General features: G+C 49.1%; 1 protein-coding gene across 4 annotated transcripts in view; it reads left to right on the forward strand.

The window, feature by feature from the left end:
• The window catches only part of BCAS4 (breast carcinoma amplified sequence 4), an 83,113-nt gene that overhangs the window by 15,949 nt on the left and 44,552 nt on the right, over positions 1 to 22,612 (forward strand). For all 4 annotated transcript variants that reach the window (XM_054542326.2, XM_054542327.2, XM_024239150.3 and 1 more), the window contains exons 2-3: positions 6,983 to 7,054; positions 19,805 to 19,906. In XM_054542326.2, the coding sequence (XP_054398301.1) occupies positions 6,983 to 7,054; positions 19,805 to 19,906 (174 nt within the window). The remainder of the gene's footprint in view (positions 1 to 6,982; positions 7,055 to 19,804; positions 19,907 to 22,612) is intronic.

The raw sequence follows: 22,612 nt of genomic DNA on the forward strand, positions 1-22,612 counted from the left end.
AAAAATTGAAGCCAGGTATGATGGTGCCCATCTGTAGTCCCAGCTACTCAAGAGACTGAGGCGGGAGGATCTCTGAGGCCCAGGAGTTGGAGACTGCAGTGAGCTATGGTCCCACCACTGCACTCTAGCCTGGATGACAGAGTGAGACCCTGTCTCTAAGAAAAAAAAAATGGTACATAATTCATGTATAAATTTATGATTTTAAAGTATATAGTTTGTTGGCTTTTAGTATATTTACTGTATTGTGCAGACATCACCATGACCTAATTCCAGAACATTTCTATGACCCAAAAAAGAACCATTAGCAGTTATTCCCTCTTCTCCTCTCCCTGCCACTCCATGCAGAGGAGCAACCACGAATCTACTTCTTTGTGTCTCTGTGGATTTGCCTATCTCTGGACATTTCCTCCCTCCCTTCCTCCCTCCCTTCCTTCTTTTCTTTCGAGATGGAGTCTCGCTCTTTTGCCCAGGCTGGAGTGCAGTGGCACGATCTTGGATTACTGCAACCTCCAGCTCCAGGGTTCAAGCGATTCTCGTGCCTCAGCCTCCCGAGTAGTTGGGATTACAGGCTCATGCCACCACGCCTGGCTAATTTTTGTAGTTTTAGTAGAGATGGGGTTTTGCCATGTTGGCCAGGCTGATCTCGAACTCCTGACCTCAAGTGATCTGCCTGCCTTGGCCTCCCAAAATGTTGGGATTACAGGCGTGAGCCACTGTGCCCAGCCTGGACATTTCTTATAAGTGGAATCATGTCATGCGTGACCTTTTGTGCCTGGCTTCTCTCACTTAGCATCATGTTTTCAAGGATCATCCATGTTGTAGTGTGTGCCGGTGCTCCATTACTTTTTATGGACAAATGATACTCTATTGTAGGGATACATCACATTTTATTTGTTCATTCATCACTTAATGGACATTGGGTCGTTTCTACTTTTTTTTTTTTGAGACGGAGTCTCACTCTGTTGCCCAGGCTGGAGTGCAGTGGCACAATCTTGGCTCACTGCAGGCTCCGCCTCCCGGGTTCACGCCATTCTCCTGCCTCAGCCTCCCGAGTAGCTGGGACTACAGGCGCCCACCACCACGCCCGGCTAATTTTTTGTATTTTTTAGTAGAGATGGGGTTTCACCGTGTTAGCCAGGATGGTCTCGATCTCCTGACGTTGTGATCCGCCCGCCTTGGCCTCCCAAAGTACTGGGATTATAGGCTTGAGCTACTGCGCCCGGCCTTTTTTTTTTTTTTTTTTTTTTTAATTGAGATAGAGTCTCGCTCTCTCGTCCAGGCTGGAGTGCAGTGGCGTGATCTTAGCTCACTGCAAACTCCACCTCCCGGACTCCCCAAGCAATTCTCGTGCCTCAGCCACCCAAGTAGCTGAGACTACAGGCTTGTGCCACTACGTCCAGCTCATTTTTGTAGTTTTAGTAGAGGGGGGTTTCACCATGTTGGCCAGGCTGGTCTCGAACTCCTGACCTCAAGTGACCTGCCTGCCTCGGCCTCCCAAAGTGTTGGGATTACAGGCATGAGCCACCACGCCCAGCCTTTTCAACTTTTTGACTGTAATGAATATTGTCCAAGTTTTTGTGAGAGCATATGTTTTCATTTCTTTTTTATTTTTATTTTTTATTTTTTTGAGACAGGGTCTTGCTTTGTCATCCAGGCTGGAGTGCAGTGGCGCCATCATGGCTCACAGCAGCCTTGATCTTCTGCTCTCAAGTGCTTCTCCCACCCCAGCCTCCTAAGTAGCTGGGAATACAGGCACATGCCACCATGTCCGGCTAATTTTTGTATTTTTTTTGAAGAGACGGTGTCTCACTATGTTGCCCAGGATGGCCTTGAACTCCTGGGCTTAAGTGATCTGCCCGCCTCAGCCTCCCAAAGTGCTGGGACTAAATGTGTGCGCCACTGTGCCTGGTCTGTTTTCATTTCTTTTGGGTATATTGCTTGGTCATAAGGTGATTCTGTGTTCCTTTTGAGGAGACGCTGGACTGGTTTTCAGAGCAGCTGCACAATTGTACCCTTCCCACCAGCAGTGCGTGAGGCTTCCAATTCCTCCACATCCTCGCCAGCCCTCATCATTTTCCATTTTTGTGATTGCAGCCATCCCTGTGAGAGTGCAAAGTGGTACAGTGGAGGATTTGGGGTGGGAGAGCTTTTGTTTTAACAGGACTGCACAGAGTAGATTGACGGGCAGTAAGAACAGGAAGCTGGGACCAGCAAGCAGGCTACTGTAATGGTCCTAGCAAGAGACAACGGTGACTTGCGCCATGGTGCTTGGTTGTATGGGAGAGAGAGTGAAGTAGTTGGATTTGGGCAGAGACATTTTGAAGGTAGAAATGAGAGGATTTGCTGGCAGATTGGATGGGGTGGGAGGTGGGAGAGAGGAGTCGAGGGTGCTCTGAAGTATTTGGCCTGAGCGAGAGGACGATGGAGTTTCCATTTGTTGAGTTAGAGAAGATCATGGGTGGAGGACCTTTTTTTTTTGTGCCAGCCCCTTGGTGAGCAGGGCCAGCCCCTCTTCAATGTTTGGGCATTCCCAGCTGGGAAGCTCGCACTGCCACTTTGTGAGAAGGGGGGATGTGGGAAAAAAAGTGAAAACCATGATTCACAGGTGTTTGTTTAAAAAAAAAAAAACAAAAAAAAAACATCTCCACTGGTCCTTCCTTGAATGTCACTTAAAGTGAGCCTCTCGCCTCCTTCCCCTCTGAGTGGAGCAGTTTATGCCCAGGGGGTTGAGAAGAACAGCGAGGGCATTCATCTGCTCACACGCTGGTTAAAAAGGCACATGGGCTGCAGCCTGCGGGACTCTCATTTCTGAGGCCACTTAGAGGATAATCTTGAGAGAAAATTGCCCATGATGATTTGTGGGCATGGTGGGCTGGCTTATCCTGAGCGCCTTCCTGTTGGTCGGGAATGTCTTGGGCTTGTTTCTCCCTTTGCTGACCAGACAGCCGGCAAACGCTCGCTTTGATCCTTCCTGCTTTTGGGAACCTCCCTAGATACCAGGGGGTGAGGTGGGGGACTGACCATAGCTGACAAGCAGCAATGAAGGGGACACATTTCTAACCTCCCCCAAGAGCATCTTGTTTTTGTTTTGAGACGATCTCGCTCTGTCACCCAGGAGTGCAGTAGTATATCACAGCTCACTGTAGCCTCAACCTCCCGGGCCCAAGTGACCCTCCCAACCTCAGCCTCTCAAGTAGCCGAGACCACACAGGTGTGCACCACCATGCCCAGTTAGTTTTCTTTTTATTTTTATAGACAAACTTTCCTCCTGTTGCCCAGGCTAGACTGGAACTCCTGGGCTCAGCCTCCCAGTGTTGGGATTACAGACATGAGCCACTGTACCCAGCCCCAAAGGACATCTTGTTACACATTCTAGCTCTGGAGTTAGAGTGCTCAGGGTCAAATTCTGGCTTCAATATTTATTAGCTGTGTGAGCTTGAGCAAGGGACTTAACCTCTCTGATCCTCTGTTTCGCAATCCATAAAAAGAGGGAAATAGTAGCACCTACTGCATAGGGTTCTTGTGAGAAGTAAATGAGGTAATTCAAATACAGTGACTAGCCCTTGTTTTTATTCTATGGTGAAAGAGATTGGGTGGGTGCAGTGGCTCATGCCTATAATATCAGCACTTTGGGAGGCTGAGGCAGGAGGATTGCATTGAGGCCAGGAGCTTGAGACCAGCCTGGGCAACACAGTGAGACCCCTGTCTCTACAAAAATTAAAATACAAAAAAGAGAGAAAGTGAGCTCTGGAATGCAACCCCTTATCATGCACCTATTGTGTGTCGGCACTCTGTTAAATCAGTTAGCCACATCTATGATGTGAGGTTAACCTCCTGACCATTCTGCCAAACGGGCCTGATGGTTCCTGTCACAGGGGATCCAGTGGCAGTGAAATGCAGAGGTTAAGCCATTGGGTTCCAGCTGCATGGCTGGCAGAGAGTAAGGTGAACCCAGAAGTGCCGTGACCACGCCATGCCCTTTCTGAGCGGGCCAGGATGGGTTGTGATGCGCTTCCTACAAGCACAGCGCTGCAGAAACATCTTGAGAAGGAGGCATCCCACCCAGCTGGGGCATGGGCTTCCGTGGCCTCCCATGCAGGTTGTGTGTTCTTAAGTGTGTCTGGACCCAGGTCTGCGTTGTGTGCGCCTGCACTCCCAGGATCTCCCCATCACCCACTGTGCCCCACTCCTCTCTTTCTCTTTCTCTTTCCCCTGGACCAGAAAGAACAACCAACCTTCTCCTCTCACCACAGTGACCTCTTGGCTCCATCCTTTCTTCCTAGTGCGATAATGACATTTTCTCATTGTAATTTAATTTTGGGGTTGAGTGGGGGGATGCGCTTTCTTTTTTCCCCGTCTTCTCTCCCCTCTCCCCTACTGAGGCACAGAAATAGTCCCAGCTGTGAGATGAAGGTTGCAGAGTTTAAAATTGCAACTTGGTACTATTTATACTCCAGCCTGAAAGATGTTTTTTTGCACAGTCGTTTATTTTGTTGTGGTAGAGATGGCTCATGCTGGAAGCAGCAGGAACTAGTGCTGTATAAACAGTTCTCTGGGGACAAGTGGGTGGTGAGGGAGCCTTCAGGTGCAGGGGGCAGGGACTAGGCCTGCCCAGAAACCCTGAACATGCCTCCCTGCAGCAGGACGGTGCGGCCTGCTAGGGAAAGCAGATCATGTGCTGGGCGAACTTTCTTCCTGAATGCTGGCCATTACAAAAATAACAACAGAAACTGGTATTTTAGAAGTCGCAAAAGTAGTAGATACTTGAGGGGGAAAAAAAACCTAATTTTTTTTTTTTTGAAGACAGATCTTGCTCTGTCTCCCAGGCTGGAGTACAGTGGCACAATCTTGGCTCACCGCAACCTCCTCCTTCTGGGTTCAAGCAGTCTTCCTGCCTCAGCCTTCTGAGTAGCTGGGACTACAGACGCCTGCCACCACGTCTGGTTAAATTTTGTATTTTTAGTGGAGACGGGGTTTCGCCATGTTGGTCAGGCTGGTCTCGAACTCCTGACCTCAGGTGATCTGCCCACCTTGGCCTCCCAAAGTGTTGGGATTATAGGCGTGAGCCACTACGCCTGGCCAAACCGCTAATTATTTCCCTAATTTTTACACAAGTGCATGAAGTAGTTGTACACTGGCAGGCCCTTTGCACGTTCGTGATTGGCTTCATTTGTGAAGCATTAAAGGGTTTTTTAAATGTGTTCCAATGTTTAAACATTGGGGCATTTCCTATCAAATTAGGATTTCTGGCTTCTCTTGGAAAATGGAAAGATATGGCAGCTCCGGGCCTGCATTTCCTGATGGCAGCTAGTGGCCAGCAGCTGGAGGAATGGATGAGCACCTCTCAGATCACCACAAGCCCGATGGCCTGTTTCACTCATTTATGTTAATAATGTCCAGCCTGATGACTGGGTTTTATTTCTTCTTCTTTTTTTAAAGACAAGTTCTCACTCTGTCGCCCAGCCTGGAGTGCAGTGGTGCGATCACTGCTCACTGCAGCCTCAGCCTCCTGGGTAGCTGGGACTACAGACATGCACCACCATGCCTGGCTAATTTTTTTTTTTTTTTTGAGACGGAATCTCGCTCTGTCGCCCGGGCTGGAGTGCAGTGGTGTGACCTGGCCTCACTGCAGCCTCTGCCTCCCGGGTTCAAGCGATTCTCCTGCCTCAGCCTACTGAGTAGCTGGGACTACAGGTGTGTGCCACCACACCCGGCTAATTTTTGTTATTTTTAGTAGAGACAGGGTCACCATGTTGTCCAGGGTGGTCTCGATCTCCTGACCTCGTGATCTGCCTGCCTCAGCCTCCTAAAGTGCTGGGATTACAGGCGTGAGCCACTGCACCCGGCCTAATTTTTTTTTTTTTTTTTTTTTTTAAAGGGACGGAGTCTCACCATGTTGCCCAGACTGGTCTCGAATTCCTGGACTTAAGTGATCTTCCTGCCTCGGCCTCCCAAAATGTTGGGATTACAGGCATAAGCCACTGCTCCCGGCCATGGACCCTTTACATAACATAAAAAATTCAAGTTTCCCTTGTCAGAGTCCCTTTCCCAACTCCTTCTGCCCAGGGCTAAGTAAGCCCTGTTAATAGGGTTTCCAAAGAAACTATGGGACGCCCGGTTGAATTTGAATTTCAGATAAACAACAAATTTTTTAAGTATAAGCACATCTCTTAACTATTAGCAGTTTGGCACATATCATTCCAGGCCTTTCTCTGTGAAGACATGTACTTTTTTTTTTTTTTTTTTTTTTTTTTGAGACGCAGTCTCGCTCTGTTGCCCAGGCTGGAGTGCAGTGGTGTGATCTTGGCTCACTGCAGCCTCCGCCTTCCAGGTTCAAGCGATTCTCCTGCCTCAGCCTCGGAGTAGCTATGACTACGGGCACACGCCACCATGCCCGGCTAATTTTTGTATTTTTAGTAGAGACGGGGTTCTGCCATGTTGGTCAGGCTTGTCTCAAACTCCTGACCTCAGGTGATCCGCCCGCCTCAGACATTTTTTTGGTATGGTTTGTATCTGACACCGTCTGCAGCTTGCTTTTCCTCTCCGGGGTATCACCGGGGCCACTGTGTTTATTAGAGCAGGCTGTGAGGCTGTGGACTCCATCTGGATTAGGATCCTTGCCCCGCTGTTTGTTAACTGTGTGATCTTGGGCAGGTTACCCCACCTCTCTGAGCCTCCGTGTCCTCATCTGTACAACGTGGAGGATACGGGTAGCTTTGCTATTTCCTGTATTTGTTGATCTTGTCTCTTTTGAAAGCTGCGTAGAATGGAGAGGCCGTGGTGGCTTTAACCAGTCCTCCCTGATGGGCGCCAGGACTGCTGCCTGTTTATTGCTCTTTCAAAGGAGGCAGTGGAAGGGGGTCGAGCAGGAACCGGGCACATAATCCTAAGACTTAGTTTGCTTTAAAAAAAAAAAAAAATGAAGGGTGTTTGTCTCCCTGGAAACCACTTGCTAATCTCCAGGATATCGTCTCTTTTTCAGGCGAAGGAGGTGGAGGATACCATCGAGGGCATGCTCCTCAGGCTGGAAGAGTTTTGCAGCCTGGCTGACGTGGTGAGTGGCTGCCTGGGAGGCGTGGGTTTAGGCCCAGGCCAGACTTCAGGCCCTTGCTGGAGTTTTCTGGGGAAGCCATTTTGGTGGTGAGTTAGCAACCAGGAGGAATGGGGCAGCGGCCAGCGCTGAGAGGAAAGCCACGTGCAAACACTCCCTCCTCTTTCTCTCTCTCTCTCTCACTCAACCCCAAGTGCTTCCTGAGGCGGCCATCTTGATCTCGTCCTTGCCTCGAGATGGTTCTTATTCCGCAGAGGAGCCAGGAGTGGACCACAAGGTGGCACTCTCGGGCACCGATGCAGGGAGCCGTTCAGCGGGGACGCTAGACTATATTTAACTTTCCTCAGCTCTGCACCGTCCCCTGTGCAAACATGGAGACAGCCAGGAAATGGCTTCAGGCCTGCGAGGCCTAGGAGGAGCCTCTTGCCCAGGCCACAGCCCGTGGTGAAGTTGGGCATCGAGTTCCTTCCTGAATCCTTCTGTTCTCTCTGCTTTTACCTCCTACTCTGTCTGGTTGGCCCAAATCTACTAGCCTGGCTGAGGAGGAAGATGGAAGACAATGGCTCAGAAGACAAGGCCTCCCACGCCAGAGTCTCTAGAAATCGCCTCTAGAGCCTGGGTGTAGTGGCTCACACCTGTAATCCTAGCACTTTGGGAGGCCGAGGCAGGCAGATCACCTGAGGTCAGGAGTTCAAGACCAGCCTGACCAACATGGTGAAACCCTGCCTCTACCAAAAATACAAAAATTAGCCGGGTGTGGTGGCAGGCGCCTGTAATCTCAGCTACTCAGGAGGCTGAGGCAGGAGAATTGCTTGAACCTGGAAGGTGGAGGTTGCAGTGAGCTGAGATTGCGCCACTGCACTCCAGCCTGGGTGATCTATTCAAGATTGTGTCTCAGAAAAAAAAAAAAAGAAAAGAAAAAGAAATTGCTTCTAGATCCCAGTGTTGCTAGGATTGCTGCCAGCCAGGTGTGGAGCCCCCAGGAGCGCCGATAGAATTTTCTAGAAGCTCCCAAGCTTATTAGAGGCAAACCAGTAACCTGGGCTTGAGGTGTCTGCCTGGAGGCCCAAAGGGTAGAGCTCCATATTGTGACCAGGCCCTGCGTCTCCCCAGAGTGGAGGAAGCCTGGCCACCTGGGCCCAGTGTTGTGCGTTTATGTCCCTGAGAAGCACCATGTCCGGACCCTCAGAGTGTTTGTGAGAACCCAAGGGAGTAACAGTAACAGCAGCCCCAGATGTTCATTGAACACCTTCCTTTGTGCCCGGCACAAAGGCACCCTAGACAGCAGGCACTGAGTCATCCCTACATATTCAGCAGACCTCGGCCCAGCCTCTAGGGTCACAGCAGAAATCCCAAGAGGACCTATGTGGTTTCTTCTCTTGAGTCAATTTTTACGTTCAGGTGTGGGTCCAGGTGGGAGCTAGGTAACAAGACAGGCTTTTAACAGCCTGGATTGTCCTTTTTTTTTTTTTTTTTTAATGTAATGTAATTTAATTTAATTTATTATTATTATTATACTTTAAGTTTTAGGGTACATGTGCACAATGTGCAGGTTAGTTACATATGTATACATGTGCCATGCTGGTGTGCTGCACCCATTAACTTGCCATTTAGCATTAGGTATATCTCCTAATGCTATCCCTCCCCCCTCCCCCCACCCCACAACAGTCCCCAGAGTGTGATGTTCCCCTTCCTGTGTCCATGTGTTCTCATTGTTCAATTCCGATCTATGAGTGAGAACATGCAGTGTTTGGTTTTTTGTCCTTGTGATAGTTTACTGAGAATGATGATTTCCAATTTCATCCATGTCCCTACAAAGGACATGAACTCATCATTTTTTATGGCTGCATAGTATTCCATGGTGGATATGTGCCACATTTTCTTAATCCAGTCTATCATTGTTGGACATTTGGGTTTGTTCCAAGTCTTTGCTATTGGGATTGTCCTTTCTTTACCACCACGCATTGGGCTCTTTCTTTTTCTTTCTGTCTTTCTGTCTGTCCGTCTTTCCATCCTTCCCTCCCTCCCTCCCTTCCTTTCTTCCTTCCTTTCGAGACAGAGTCTCGCTCTGTCCCCCAGGCTGGAGTGCAATGATGCAATCTCGGCTCACTGCAACCTCTGCCTCCCGGGTTCAAGTGATTCTCCTGCCTCAGCCTCCCAAGTAGCTGGGATTACAAGCATGCACCACCATGCCCGGCTAATTTTGGTATTTTTAGTAGAGACGGGGTTTCACCATGTTGGCCAGGCTGGTCTTGAACTCCTGGCCTCAAGTGATCCTCCTGCCTTGGCCTCCCAAAGTACTGGGATTGATTATAGGTGTGAGCCACTGCGCCTGGCTGCATAGGACACTTTCTCATGAATGGGCCCCATGATAAGCTTGAGTATGCAAAGAGAGTTCAGTCCATCTCCATCCCCATCAAGCCCCAGTGTACGTGGGGAGACTGATTTGGGTACCAGTTGGTGCCATCCCATGCTACAGTGCTGTTGTGAAGGTAAGGTCAAGGTGTGAAGGGATTCCAGAGCCAGGGGTGCTAAGTCCTGCCTAGGAAATTGGGAAGCCTTCGTATAACAGGTGGTGATGAATCTGGGGCTGGAAGGAGAAACAAAGAATTCAACAGATGGGAAAGGGGTGCATTCAGGCAGAGGGACCAGCCTGTGCAAAGCAGGGAGGCCAGGGATGTGGTATGGCTGGGCACTGGGTGAAGGATCGTGGCTGCGGGCAGGGAAGGCAGTTCAGGAGGATGGTGTGGATGGATGCCCCAGGGACACCTTTGTTTTCAAATCCCATCCCGTCATCCACGTGGGCATTCTGCGCAAGGAGACCCAGCATCAGCCTGAAGAGGGCTGGGGGCAGGAGTCCGTGTGGACAGGTGGAGAGAGACCCATGTGGCCCAGCCCTGAAAAACCATCGCAGCTTCCTGTGGTGGGAAGTGTGTGTCTGTGTTGCCAGGAGACTCAAGATTGCAGGCGGCATCAGGCAGGTCCTCCTAACTCGAAGCCTGGTGATGCTTCATGGAAAGATTTAATCCTGAGGCCACACACAGATGACCCACAGGTCCAATCCTGCCTGCAGATAATTTGATGTTTCTTGGGGGGGAAAAAAAGCAGGCATTAGCTTGTGACATTTTTAGAATTTCATGTGAAAAATCTAGAGTTCTGGCTTCTCTCAGAAAAGCAAAGATCTGGCCCTCCTGGGGTACTCATTTCTACCTTGCAAGAATCGGCCACCATGTCACGTGGCAAGCAAGCGACCGCCTGCTGTGGGCAGCGAGCGTGCTTTCCAGCTTGTTACAGTGCCGGCTGCTCCCCGGGAGCCTTCCTGACTCCACAGCCGCCACGTGCTTGTGTATTTTTGATAGATGATGTTTCTCTGTTCTTTTGACCCTACTGAAAGTGGGAAAGTAAAGCCAGACCAAGAGGATCCCATGTTCCAAGAAATGGAAGAGAACATGCATCCTTTTGGAAGCAAAGACTCTTCCCATGTGTCTGTGTTGACAGAATGTGCCCAGCCAGTTCTGCAAATATGTGACACTTGTGGGACCCCTGGGGGTGTTTGAGCTTGCAGCCCCTGCATGGGCACGCTGTGCCAGTGCCATTTATATTCTAGAAATCCTCTTGGCCCCTAGAGGTTCATGCTTGGCTTACCTGGTATGTCTGCTGCGTGCTGTGGGGCTACATGACTGCAGAGAGAGGTGTCCGGTGATCAGCCCTAGCTTGGGGCCTCTTTTTTCTCTTTAAGAGCTGCTTTGAAATCCAAGCTAGGGATGAGTAGGGTCCTCTAGGGGCAGGTGATGTCACATCATGGACCACTGTCCCCCAGGTCCCTGCCTCGGTCTTCAGAAACACTGTTTGATCAATTTACAGGTCCGAGAGAAGGCAGGCCCTGGGCTGCATGGTTTAGAGAGAAGCCACTTCCTTTCAGATAAAATTAGGCTGTTAGAAATCAAAGTCCAGCTTCCTGTCTGCTCTGTTAGTTCTTCCATTAGCCTGTCTTGATCACTCTCTGTCACTGAAATTCACCCCTCTGTTCTGGGACTTCTTTTGACATTTGATATAATGCCAATTGTTGGCACTTCACGTTCTGATTCCTTCCACTGTGGGGCCATGGACACGTCACGTTACCTCTCTGAACCTTTATTTTTTCCTCCGTAAAATGAAAATAATGGTTCCGATTATCTATTGCTGTGTCAAACTACCCGAAAATTTAGTGGTGTAAAACAACCACTCATTTATTTTGTGGGCTAGAGCAGGGCACAGAGGACTCAGCTCATTTGAGTCGAAGCTGGCTCCTTCATCACTGGTCTGGTACCTGGGCTGGGCTGGCTGGGGCTGGTTGGTGTAACTTGCCCTGTGCACGCTCTCCACGTGGCTGGCGTGGGCTTCCTCGTAGCATGGCTGTTTGACCTCCCCAGAGCAAGCAGTCCAATGGACAGGAGGGAAGCTGCCACATGTCTTGAGGCCTGAGTATGGAAACTGACACAGTGTCACTTCTGTTGTAGTTTATTGGTCAAAGCAGTTACACAGCCCAGCCAGAATCAGGGGAGAGAACCTGTATTCTTCCCCTTCATGGAAGGAATTAAGGAGTTTATGGCCATCCTTAATCCACTACAAATAGTTTCCATCTCCAAAGAGTTACTGTAAGGAATAGATGAGGCAGAGATGTGTGCTTTACACCCACTAGAATGGCTAGATCTTAAAAACCACCAAAATACCAAGTGTTGGCAAGGATGTAGAGCAACGAAGCTCTCATACATTGCTGGTAGAAATGCAAAAAAAACTACAGCCACTTTGGAAAATAGCTTGGCAGTTTCTTACAGGTTTTTTTTTTTTTTTTTTTTTTTTCCGAGACAGTCTCACTCTGTTGCCCAGGCTGTAGTGCAGTGGCGCTATCTCAGCTCATTGCAACCCCCGCCTCCTGGGTTCAAGTGATTCTCGTGCCCCAGTAGCTGGGATTACAGGTGCCCACCACCACACCTGGCTAATTTTTGTAATTTTAGTAGAGATGGGGTTTCACCATGTTGGCCAGGCTGATCTCGAACTCCTGACCTCAAGTGATCCGCCTGCCTCAGCCATGCAAAGTGCTGGGATTACAGGCGTGAGCCACTGCACCCAGCCTCTTACGAAGTTGAACATGTGCTTAACCCACATCCCAGCAATTCTAGCCCTTGTCATTACCAATAAGGAATGAAAACAAGTGCCCAAACCACACAAAAATTCACACACAAATGTTCATAGAAGCCTTATTCGCCGGGCGTGGTAGCTCACGCCTGTAATCCCAGCACTTTGGGAGGCCGAGGCGGGTGGATCACCTGAGGTCAGGAGTTTGAGACCAGCCTGGCCAACATGGCGAAACCCTGTCTCTACTAAAAATACAAAAATTAGTTGGGTGCGGTGGCATGCACCTGTAGTACCAGCTACTTGGGAAGCTGAGGCAAGAGAATCACTTGAACCCGGGAGGCGGAAGTTGCAGTGAGCTGAGATTGCATCGCTGCACTCCAGCCTCGGTGACAGAGTGAGACTCCATCCCCCCTGCCCCCCCCCCAAAAAAAAGAAGGCTTATTCATGATACTCCAAACTGGACACAACCCAAATGTCCATCAGCAGTAGAATAAGTAAAGCAATTGTTGATTTATGCATATATTGGAATACTACACAGCAATGAAAAAGAATTGACTGCTATACACAGCAACATAGATGATCTCACACATGTGATATTGAACGAAAGAAGTCATGGCCAGGCATGATGGCTCACACTTGTAATTCCAGCTCTCTGAGAGGACAAAGTGGGAGGGTTGCTTGAGCTCAGGAGTTTGAGACCAGCCTGGGCAACATAGGAAGGCCCCATCTTTATTTTTAAATAATAATAATAAATTTAAAAAGAAAAGCCTGACACAAGAATACATTCTGTGTGATTCCACTAGTCTGAAGTTCAGGAATAGGCAGAACTAATCTATGGGTGGTATAAGTCAGGTAGTGGTTGGTTTGGGGAGGGTAGTCACGGCCTACAGGAGGCCTTATGGGGTGATGAAATATTCTATATCTTAGTCTGGGTGGTGGTTACACAGATGTAAACATATGTGCAGATTCATCAAGCTGTCCACTTACGAGCTGTGCACTTTCTTTTGTGTCACTTACACCCAGTTAAAGATCATTGCTGAGCACAGTGCTATTTATTAAATGACTAACAAGTGGCAGCTACTAATGCCATCATCATTATTATCAAAGCACCAGAGGGGCATGATGCTGATGAAGTTATCCACAGTAAGGCTGGATTTGTAAAGGCTTTCAGCTTAGTGCCCTCTGGGGTTTGGGTAGCTTGTCCAGTCCCTCTGAAACTCCAGTGGCCTTGGGCCCACCTTCTGCCAAGGAGCAGAGTCTTACTTCACTCACATAAATGGAGAACATTTCCTGTTGGCCTTGGCCCAGCAGTTGCATTTGGCGTGGGTGCATGTTCTTGGGTCAAGCGCATTTGGCCCTCCTTCCTAGGGGCCCTGAATCATTCTGGACAGACGACCGTCCTCTGTGGTGACCTCAGCACCTGCTGCCCAGACTTCTGGGTTCTGGAGACCAGCTCTGGAGAGGTGGGAGGATAGTTGGGGGAAGGGTCTGGGGCCCCCAGGCTAGCACACCTGGTTGGGTGTTTGTCCTGGCAGAGACTCTAGAGCATGGAGGCTTTTTCACTGAAATCTCTTTGCTCGTCTCAGAGCATAGCCCAAGGCGCGCAAATGTAAACACCTGTAATGTAATGAGAAGTGAGTTGGAGATGAAAAATGTGTCACTTTCCTTTTGACTCTTCCATAAGAAGAAAGTGCTTGTCTGGGTAGCCATGGATTCCATGTTGGGGAGACTGTAGGGAGTGATGGGGACTGCGGTTAACAAAAGTGGCAGCTGCCACTCAGCTCCAGCTGATTGTTGCCATGTGGAACATGGGCTCAGTGTGGCCAGGTCTTGGCTCAGTGTGTCCAGGTCTTCTGATTTTTCACAAGAAGTCAGAGATCTGGGTTTCTAAGGGAAATATCCTGACTTTGATATCTTGGCATCTGGTTTGGTTTTACTTTTTTTGTTTTTTTAGGCATGATTGGGCTGACACTGCCTTTGCCCGATGAAAGACATCTGTAGACCTCTCATGTTAGGAAGGGTGGCCTCAGGTCCATCTGGATTGGACTCCTCCCTCTCCCACTTTCTAGCTTTGTGACCTTGTGCCAGCTCATGTAGTTTCTCTGAGCCTCGGTTTTATCTCCCATCAAATAAGGTTGAAGAGGAAATAGTTCTTGCCTCACAGGGCCTGTTCCCAGCACACGGTGAGAGTTCATGGAGTGTGCTCTGTTGGTATCATGCCCCTCTAGGCTGGACCTACATTAACCCTACAGTTCTGTTTTTTCCTTTAATAAATTTTTAATTTTTAAAATAGAGATGGTGACTCACTATGTTGCCCAGACTGGTCTTGAACTCCTGGCCTCAAGTGATCCTCTCACCTCGGCCTCCCAAAGAATTGGGATTACAGGTGTGAGCCACCGCACCTGGCCCTAAAGTTTCTTTTATGGTTCCCAGCCCAGGGTGGAACCAAGAGTAAGGTTTGGGGCCTTTCAGCCCCTAGGATTGCCCTCCCTGGCCTCTCGTTCTGAGTAACTATGGTAAACCTCTGGGCAGCTATAAACAGTTCCCTGTTGCCTTCAGTTTCAGCCATTGGAGAAGCTGCATCAGAGAAGGGATTTCTCTAAAAATAAAATAAGAAACAGGCTGGGCGCAGTGGCTCATGCCTGTAATTCCAGCACTTTGGGAAGCCAAGGTGGGTGGATCACTTGAGGTCGGGAGTTCAAGACCAGCCTGGCCAACAAGGTGAAACCCCGTCTCTATTAAAAATACAAAAATTAGCCAGGCGTGGTGGCAGGTGCTTGTAATCCCAGCTACTTGGGAGGCTGAGGCAGGAGAATCACTTGAACCTGGGAGGCAGAGGTTGCAGTGAGCAGAGATGGTGCCACTGTACTCCAGCCTGGGAGAGAGAGTGAGACTTGTCTCAAAAAAACAAAAACAAAACTAAATAAACAAAAATAAGGAAAAAAATAAGAGACTTCTTTGTTCCCAATTCTTCAGGATTTATTTAAGGGGCGAGGGTGGTCCTTGAGTCTCCTTTCTACCACTTTCTCTGTCTGCCATAGGTTGCCAATCCCAGCCCATACCCCCAAGCTCATTCTCACTCCTCCCTGATTTGTTTCTTTAGAAATTAACAGAAGGATACGATTCAAGTTTGTTCCCCTGTGTTCTGACCTTGCCCTGGAATTAATTATCTGCTCTTTGCTACATCAGGGTGATTTTCTCCAAGTTTAGCCTTGTTGAGGAATGAGCTTCTCCCTAGAAATCCGGCCTTGGGGAAGAAAGGGAGGAGACTGAGGACCTTTCCCTGTCACTGGTAACAAATGCTGGAGCCAGGCAGAGCGTGCAGCTGGGGTGAGACAATGGGGAGGGGTGATGACTGTGGAAACCCCAGCCTTCAGGCCCATCTGGAGGGAGCAGCCCCAGCCTTTGCTGCCTCGGGAGACTCAGGCCCATCATTGCCAAAGCTGCTGACTTAAGAGAAGCTGTAGATTCAGACCTAATTACTTGAATTTTTAAAACCATATTTATGTATTTTTTATTTTGGAATAGTTTAGATTTACAGAAAAATTGCAAAGATTGTTCAGAGAGTTGCCATATTAACCCTAAAGTTTTTTTAAATACATTTTTAATTTTTTAATAGAGATGGTGCCTCGCTATGTTGCCCAGGCTGGTCTTGAGCTCCTGGCCCCCGTTGTTAACATCTCACATCACCATGGTACATTTGTCAGTACTAAGGGGCCAGGCACAATGGCTGACGCCTGTAAACCCAGCACTTTGGATTGAGGCACGAGGATAGCTTGAGGCCAGGAGTCCAAGACCAGCCTGGACATCACAGTGAAACCCTGTCTCTACAAAAGATAAACAATTAGCTGGGCATGGTGGTGGACAGCTGTAGTCCCAGCTATTCAAGAGGCTGAGGCTAGATAATTGTTTGAGCCCAGGAGGTCAAGGCTGCAACAAGTCATGATCGCACCACTGCACTCCAGCCTGGGTGACAAAGCAAGACCCTGTAAAAAAACAAACAACAAAAAACAACTCACGCCGCCGCCTGCCGAAAAAAATAAGAACAACAACAACAACAAAAAACGAAGAAACCAGCATTGGTATGTTGCTATTCACTGAACTCCACACTTTGTTTTGATGCCACCAGTTTCCCATGAGTGTCCTCTTTCTGTTCCAGGATCCAGTCTAAGGTGCCACATGCCACGAGGTTGTCACATCTCCTTAGTCTCTTCCGGTCTGTGACAGTTTCAGTCTTACCTTGCTTTTTATCACTTGTGCAGTTTTGAGGCATGCTGGTCAGGTGTTTCGTAGAAGGTCCCTCGATTTTTGTGATGTTTTTCATGTGGTTAGACTGGAGATAGGAATTTATGGAACAATCACCACAGAAGTGGAGCCTTCTTATCACATCCCATCAGAGGGTACCCGATGTCCACATGGCGTCACGGATGTGAGCCTACATAAGGTGGTGCCGGCGGCTTTCTCCAGTGGAATTTGCCACTTCCCCCTTTCCAGACCCGTTCAATCCTCTGCACATATTAGGCTTGTGCACATTTACTTTGTACTTGGAGCTTTGATCTAATACTATGTTAATTTTTTGTTGCTCAGCTTGTCCCAGCTTTGGCCATTTCACTCTTGCAGGTGGGCTTCTGTGTCCCTTGGGTAAGCCCCATCTCATCCTTTATTTTGTGGAACACTTTCTTGCTTTCTGGTGCTACAAGATGCTCCAGACTCAGCTCAGTGCTAGAACCAGCCATTTCTCATGGGAGCCCCACTTGAATTTTTATTTGGTTTAGAGACAGGATCTTGCACTGTCGCCCGGGCTGGAGTGCAGTGGCGTCATCTTGGCTCACCGCAACCTCTGTTTCCCGGGTTTAAGTGATTCTCCTGCCTCAGCCTCCCGAGTAGCTGGGACTACAGGCACGCACCACCATGCCCAGCTAACTTTTGTATTTTTAGTAGAGACAGGGTTTCTCCATTTTGGCTATGGCCAGTCTTGAACTCGTCACCTCAGGTGATCTGCCCGCCTTGGCCTCCCAAACTGCTGGGATTACAGGTGTAAGCCACTGTGCCTGGCCTTCAAAAAAAAATTTTTTTTTCAAAATATGAGATGAGGAAACCAAGGCCCAGGGAGGCTAGGGGACCGGCCTGGTGTCATAGTGGAGAACAGTGGGGCAGGGGCTTAGGCTGGGCAGCCTGACACCACATGCCACCCTCTCAGGGCCGATTTTTGACCTTGTGGGATCAGGGCATGAAAAACGAGTATCCCTGAGGACACTGGACACCTAGAGCTAGGTGCCCAGAGAGATGGCGGTGCTGTGACCAGAGGAGGGCTAGGTGTGGGGAGAGGCATGGAGGAGTTTGGTTTTAGACGTACAGGGCAATGGGGCAAAGTTCTCAGGAAACCGAGGGCAAGGGGGAAATGTTGTTCTGAACAGTGGTGGGAGCAGATTTTCACAATAACCACAAGAAGTCTGATGTACTTAGGCAGAAAGAGGAGGTTTCAAAGACAGTTTTCAAAAAAGTTCTTAAATAAAAATTTGGGGCCGGGAGTGGTGACTCATGCCTGTAATCCCAGCTCTTTGGGAGGCCAAGGCAAGTGGATCACTTGAGGTCAGGAGTTCAAGACCAACCTGGCCAACGTGGTGAAACCTCGTCTCTACTAAAATACAAAAACTACCCGGGCATGGTGGTGTCCGCCTGTGGTCCCAGCTACTCGGGCGGCTGAGGCAGGAGAATCGCTTGGACCTGGGAGGTGGAGGTTACAATGAGCTGAGATTGTGCCACTGCACTCCAGCCTGGGCAACAGAGCAAGACTTGGTCTCAAAACACAAACAAACAACAACAAAAAAGTGAGTCACTAGGCCCAGCCCAAAATCTAGGGGAGGGGATTACATGAGGGTGAGGATACCGGGAGGGTGAGACCACGGGGAGCACATCAGAAGCCGCCTCCATACTCCATGCCAGCACTGTGCTAAACAGCTCATCCTCAGTATCCCAGCGAAAGAAGGACCATCATCGTTGCACCACTGTCCCAGTGAGCAAAGGAGGGCTCAGAGAGGTGCAGTGAGTTGCCCAAGGTCACAGAGCTCATGGTGGGTAGAGCTAAATTTAAACACTAGCCTGACTCCTTAGTTCAGCTCCTGCTGTGCCCACTGGTGTTTCTGTAACAGTGGTCCCCAGATTCCTATTCCAACGTTGCCTCAGACTGTTGGCTGAAAATGCAGATTCTCAAACTAGGAGAGGCTGGGAATCAGCATTTGAAAGGCTTCCCCCAGGAGATTCAGTTGCTCCCCATAATTTTTTTTTTTTTTTTTTTTTTTTAAGACAGTTTTGCTCTTGCTACCCAGGCTGGAGTGCAATGGCGCAGTCTTGGCTCACTGCAACCTCCGCCTCCGGGATTCAAGCAATTCTCCTTCCTCAGCCTCCTAAGTAGCTGGGACTACAGGCATGCGCCACCATGCCCGGCTAATTTTTTGTCTTTAGTAGAGACAGGGTTTCACCATGTTGGCCAGGCTGGTCTCGAACTCCTGACCTCAGGTGATCCACCCGCCTTGGCCTCCCAAAGTGCTGGGATTACAGGCATGAGCCACCGCGCCTGGCCATGCTCCCCAGAATTTTTTTTTTTTTTCTTTTTTGAGATGGAGTTTCACTCTGTCACTCAGGCTGGAGTGCAATGGCTCGATCTTGGCTCACTGCAACCTCTGCCTCCCGGGTTCAAGCGATTCTCCTGCCTCAGCCTCCCGAGTGCCTGAGATTAGAGGTGTGTGCCACCATGCCCGGCTAATGTTTGTATTTTTAGTAGAGACGGGGTTTCACCATGTTGGCCAGGCTGGTCTCGAACTCCTGACCTCGGGTGATCCACCTACCTTGGCCTCCCAAAATGCTGGGATTACAGGCGTGAGCCACCATGTCCAGCCGCTCCCCAGAATTTGAGAGCCATGAATATATGGCCTTTTTTGCACAGCGAGGATGTGATAACATGAAAATGGAATCTCTTGTTCTCTCTCACACACACAGAAGAGTTAGGCTTGGTCCTTGGGTTCTGAAGGAAAAAGGAACCATCAGCGTCTGATTTCAGTGATCAAGGGAAAAATATGTGGCTTTATACAGTTCACTTTTGGGGCCCTTGCCAAGCAGAAGAAAATGAAAACTAAAGGAGATGGTGCAAGGAAGTACTTAGGACAGTGCCTGCGTGTCGGAAGCATCTGATACATGAGAGTTGTGGTTTTCATTAACATTATTAATGAATATTAATCGTAATGATCAACTTGTTAATATTAATTCCAATGCAGTGAAAACTGGACTGACTTTGACTTTGGTTTAGAGAAGAGATTCTGATTCTTTCCATTCGCTCCAATTCAGTGGTTTAGAAAATGAAGATATTTAGTTTGGGACTGGTGTTGCTGGGTAGTTGGCGGGAAGTGATTAATTTGTGGTTCAGTAAATAATAGCTGGGGAGGTCTGGGTCCACAGAGGCGACGACGTTGGTCCTCCCCTGGGGCTCTGGGTTGTTCTTGGGCCTGTACTGTGCGGGATGCCACCTGGCACCTCAGCCATCAGTGGGGTCTGTGTAGACCCTGGCTGACCACTGAGGCAGGCAGGAGGACACAGTGACGGGGCAGAAGGCCTGATGAGCTGTTTTGTTCCTTGCAGATCAGGAGTGATACTTCACAGATCCTGGAGGAAAACATCCCAGTCCTTAAAGCCAAACTGACAGAAATGCGTGGCATCTATGCCAAAGTGGACCGGCTAGAGGTACGTCTAGTAAAACGAAGGTTCTGAGACTGTGGACTTGATCTTGCTTTTGCCTTTTCCTCAAAGACGCTGATCTGGCCTTGAGCATGTCAGGCATTATGCCCAATGCAGGGGGTTGGTGGTGGGAGTTGGGGAGTCTGCACTCAAGTGATATTTCGAAAATATCACAAGTAAGAATTTGTTTCCAGGCCAGGTGCAGTGGCTCGTGCCTGTAATCCCAGCATTTTGGGAAGCCAATGTGGGAGGATCACTTGAGCCCAGGAGTTTGAGACCAGCCTGGGCAACATGGCAAAACTCCATCTCTACAAAAAATACAAAAACTAGTCGAGTGTTGTGGTGCATGCCTCTAGTCCCAGCTACTTGGGAGGCTGAGGTAGGAGGATGGCTTGAGTCCAGGAGGTCGTGGCTATCGGGAGCCTTGATTGTGCCACTGTACTCCAGCCTGGGCAACAGAGCAAGATCCTGTCTCAAAAAGAAAAAAAAGAATTTGTTTCCAACATTTAAAAATCAGGGTACTTCATATAAAAATCTGCATTTTAAGCTTTTGAAAATTCAGAAGCTTTGATAACCCTGGGCCCACATTTCCTTAAATACTTTAATCTGTTTATGTTTCAAGGCATAAATATATAATGTATACACGCCTAAGTATGTAATTTAGTGAATTTTTACATATATCGACGTCATGTGATGATGACCCAAATTGAGAGAGAGAACATTTCCAGCCCCTGGGTTGCATTCTTGCAGTGTTCTTGCAAGAATGGCTGGAGGCTGGGCGCGGTGGCTCACACCTGTAATCCCAGCACTTTGGGAGGCTGAGGCAGGGGGATCAATTGAGGCCAAGAGTTCGAAACCACCCTGGCCAACCTGGTGAAACCCCGTCCCTACTAAAAATATGAAAATCAGCTGGGCGTGGTGACACACACTGAGGAGGCTGAGGCACAAGGATCACTTGAACCTGGGAGGCAGAGGTTGCAGTGAACCAACATCACACCACTGCACTCTAGCCTGGGCAACAGAGCAAGACTCTGTCTCAAAAAAAAAAAAAAAAAAAAAATGGATGGAGCTGGTGGCTGCTGCTGCTGCTCAGAAGGGCGCGGGCTCTCCAGTTTTCCACAGTCCCCACCATGCCCTGTTGCCTTACCGCTAACGTAGCTCACCCATCTTTTACTCACCTGGCTAAGATGCATGGCATCTCATTTCCTCCTTGCTGCACTGCAGAATCAGTCCCCTCACTGCCCCCGCCTCCTGGAAGAGGAGCATAAGCTTTGCAAGGTCAGCCACTTCTCTGGGGTCACACTACTAGTTACATCAAGCCAGGACTCCAGCTCATAGGTGCCGGTGCAGACACTCTTCATCCACCTGGGGCCCTGGGCTTGGGACCCTGGCTCCCTACACAGCAGGGGACCCGGAGGCTGAGAGGAGCTTGCGGTTGTGTCATAGTCACCTGGCCAGAGGGAACGTGAGCCCCTCCCAAGCTGCAGAGGGAGGGAGCAGGCGTGGCTGTCAGCACTGAGCAGAGAATTAACATTCTTGTCAGCAGAGAATGAAGCAGGAATATAATTAAAACTTTGCCCTTGGAATAGCTGATTCATTTGAATTTTATTCCACACGTTTGAAAGAGGAAAGAAAATGTGAAGACTTGCAGCCTGGTTCTCGCCTGGCCTGGGCCAGCCCAGCTGTCAGGCCCGTTCCTTTCTGAGCATTCAGTCCACTGATGTTGACTGAGGGCCAGGAGAGACCCTCCACAGGGTATTACCATATCGGCCTCCTATCACTGCTGGGAGAAATTACCACGAATTCAGTGGCTTAAAACAACACATGAGCCTCTCTGAGCCTACTCTGGCTCAGGACACTGCCCAATTTAAAAAAAAAAAAGAAAAGAAAACAACACACTTTTTTTTTTTTTTTTTTTTTTTTAAGACGGACCCTTGCTCTGTCGCCCAGGCTAGAGTGCAGTGGCATGATCTCAGCTCTCTGCAACCTCCGCCTCCTGGGTTCAAGGGATTCTCCTGCCTCAGCCTCCCAAGTAGCTGGGATTACAGGCGCCTGCCACCACGTCTGGCTAATTTTTGTATTTTTAGTAGAGACAGGGTTTTGCCATGTTGGCTAGGTTGCTCTCGAACTCCCGACCTCAAGAGATCTGCCCGCCTCAGCCTCCCAAAGTGCTGGGATTACAGGCATGAGCCACCACACTCATCCACAACACACATTTATTATCTTATAGTTCTGGAAGTCAGAAGCTCAAAATGTGCCTTATGGGGCTAAAGTCAAGGTGGTGGCAGGTTGGCCCGTTGCAGAGGCTCTGGGGAGAATCTTTGCCTTCCTTTGCCTTTTTTCCTGCCTTTTCCAGATTCTAGCACTGCCTGCATTCCTCAGCTCGTGGCCCCTGCCTCCCCTTTCAAAGCCCACGGAGTAACATCTTCCTGTCTCTGTTGCTGGCCCTCCTGCCTCCCTCCTGTAAGGACCCTTGAGATTACGTTGGGCCTACCTGGATGATTCACGGTGACCTCCCATTCCAAGATCCTTAACTTAATCACACCTACAGGATCCCTTTTGCCAAGGAAGATGACATATTCACAGGTTCTGGGACTAGGACACGGACGTCTCTGGGAGCCGTTGTTCTGCTGCCCACACTTAGCCAGGATTTGCTTTCATTAGGCAAATGTTGTGAAGGGAAGTAGCGACAGAGGTATGGGATCTACAGGA

The sequence above is a fragment of the Pongo abelii genome, chromosome 21 (genome assembly GCF_028885655.2).
Source record: "Pongo abelii isolate AG06213 chromosome 21, NHGRI_mPonAbe1-v2.0_pri, whole genome shotgun sequence".
Lineage (NCBI taxonomy): Eukaryota > Metazoa > Chordata > Mammalia > Primates > Hominidae > Pongo > Pongo abelii.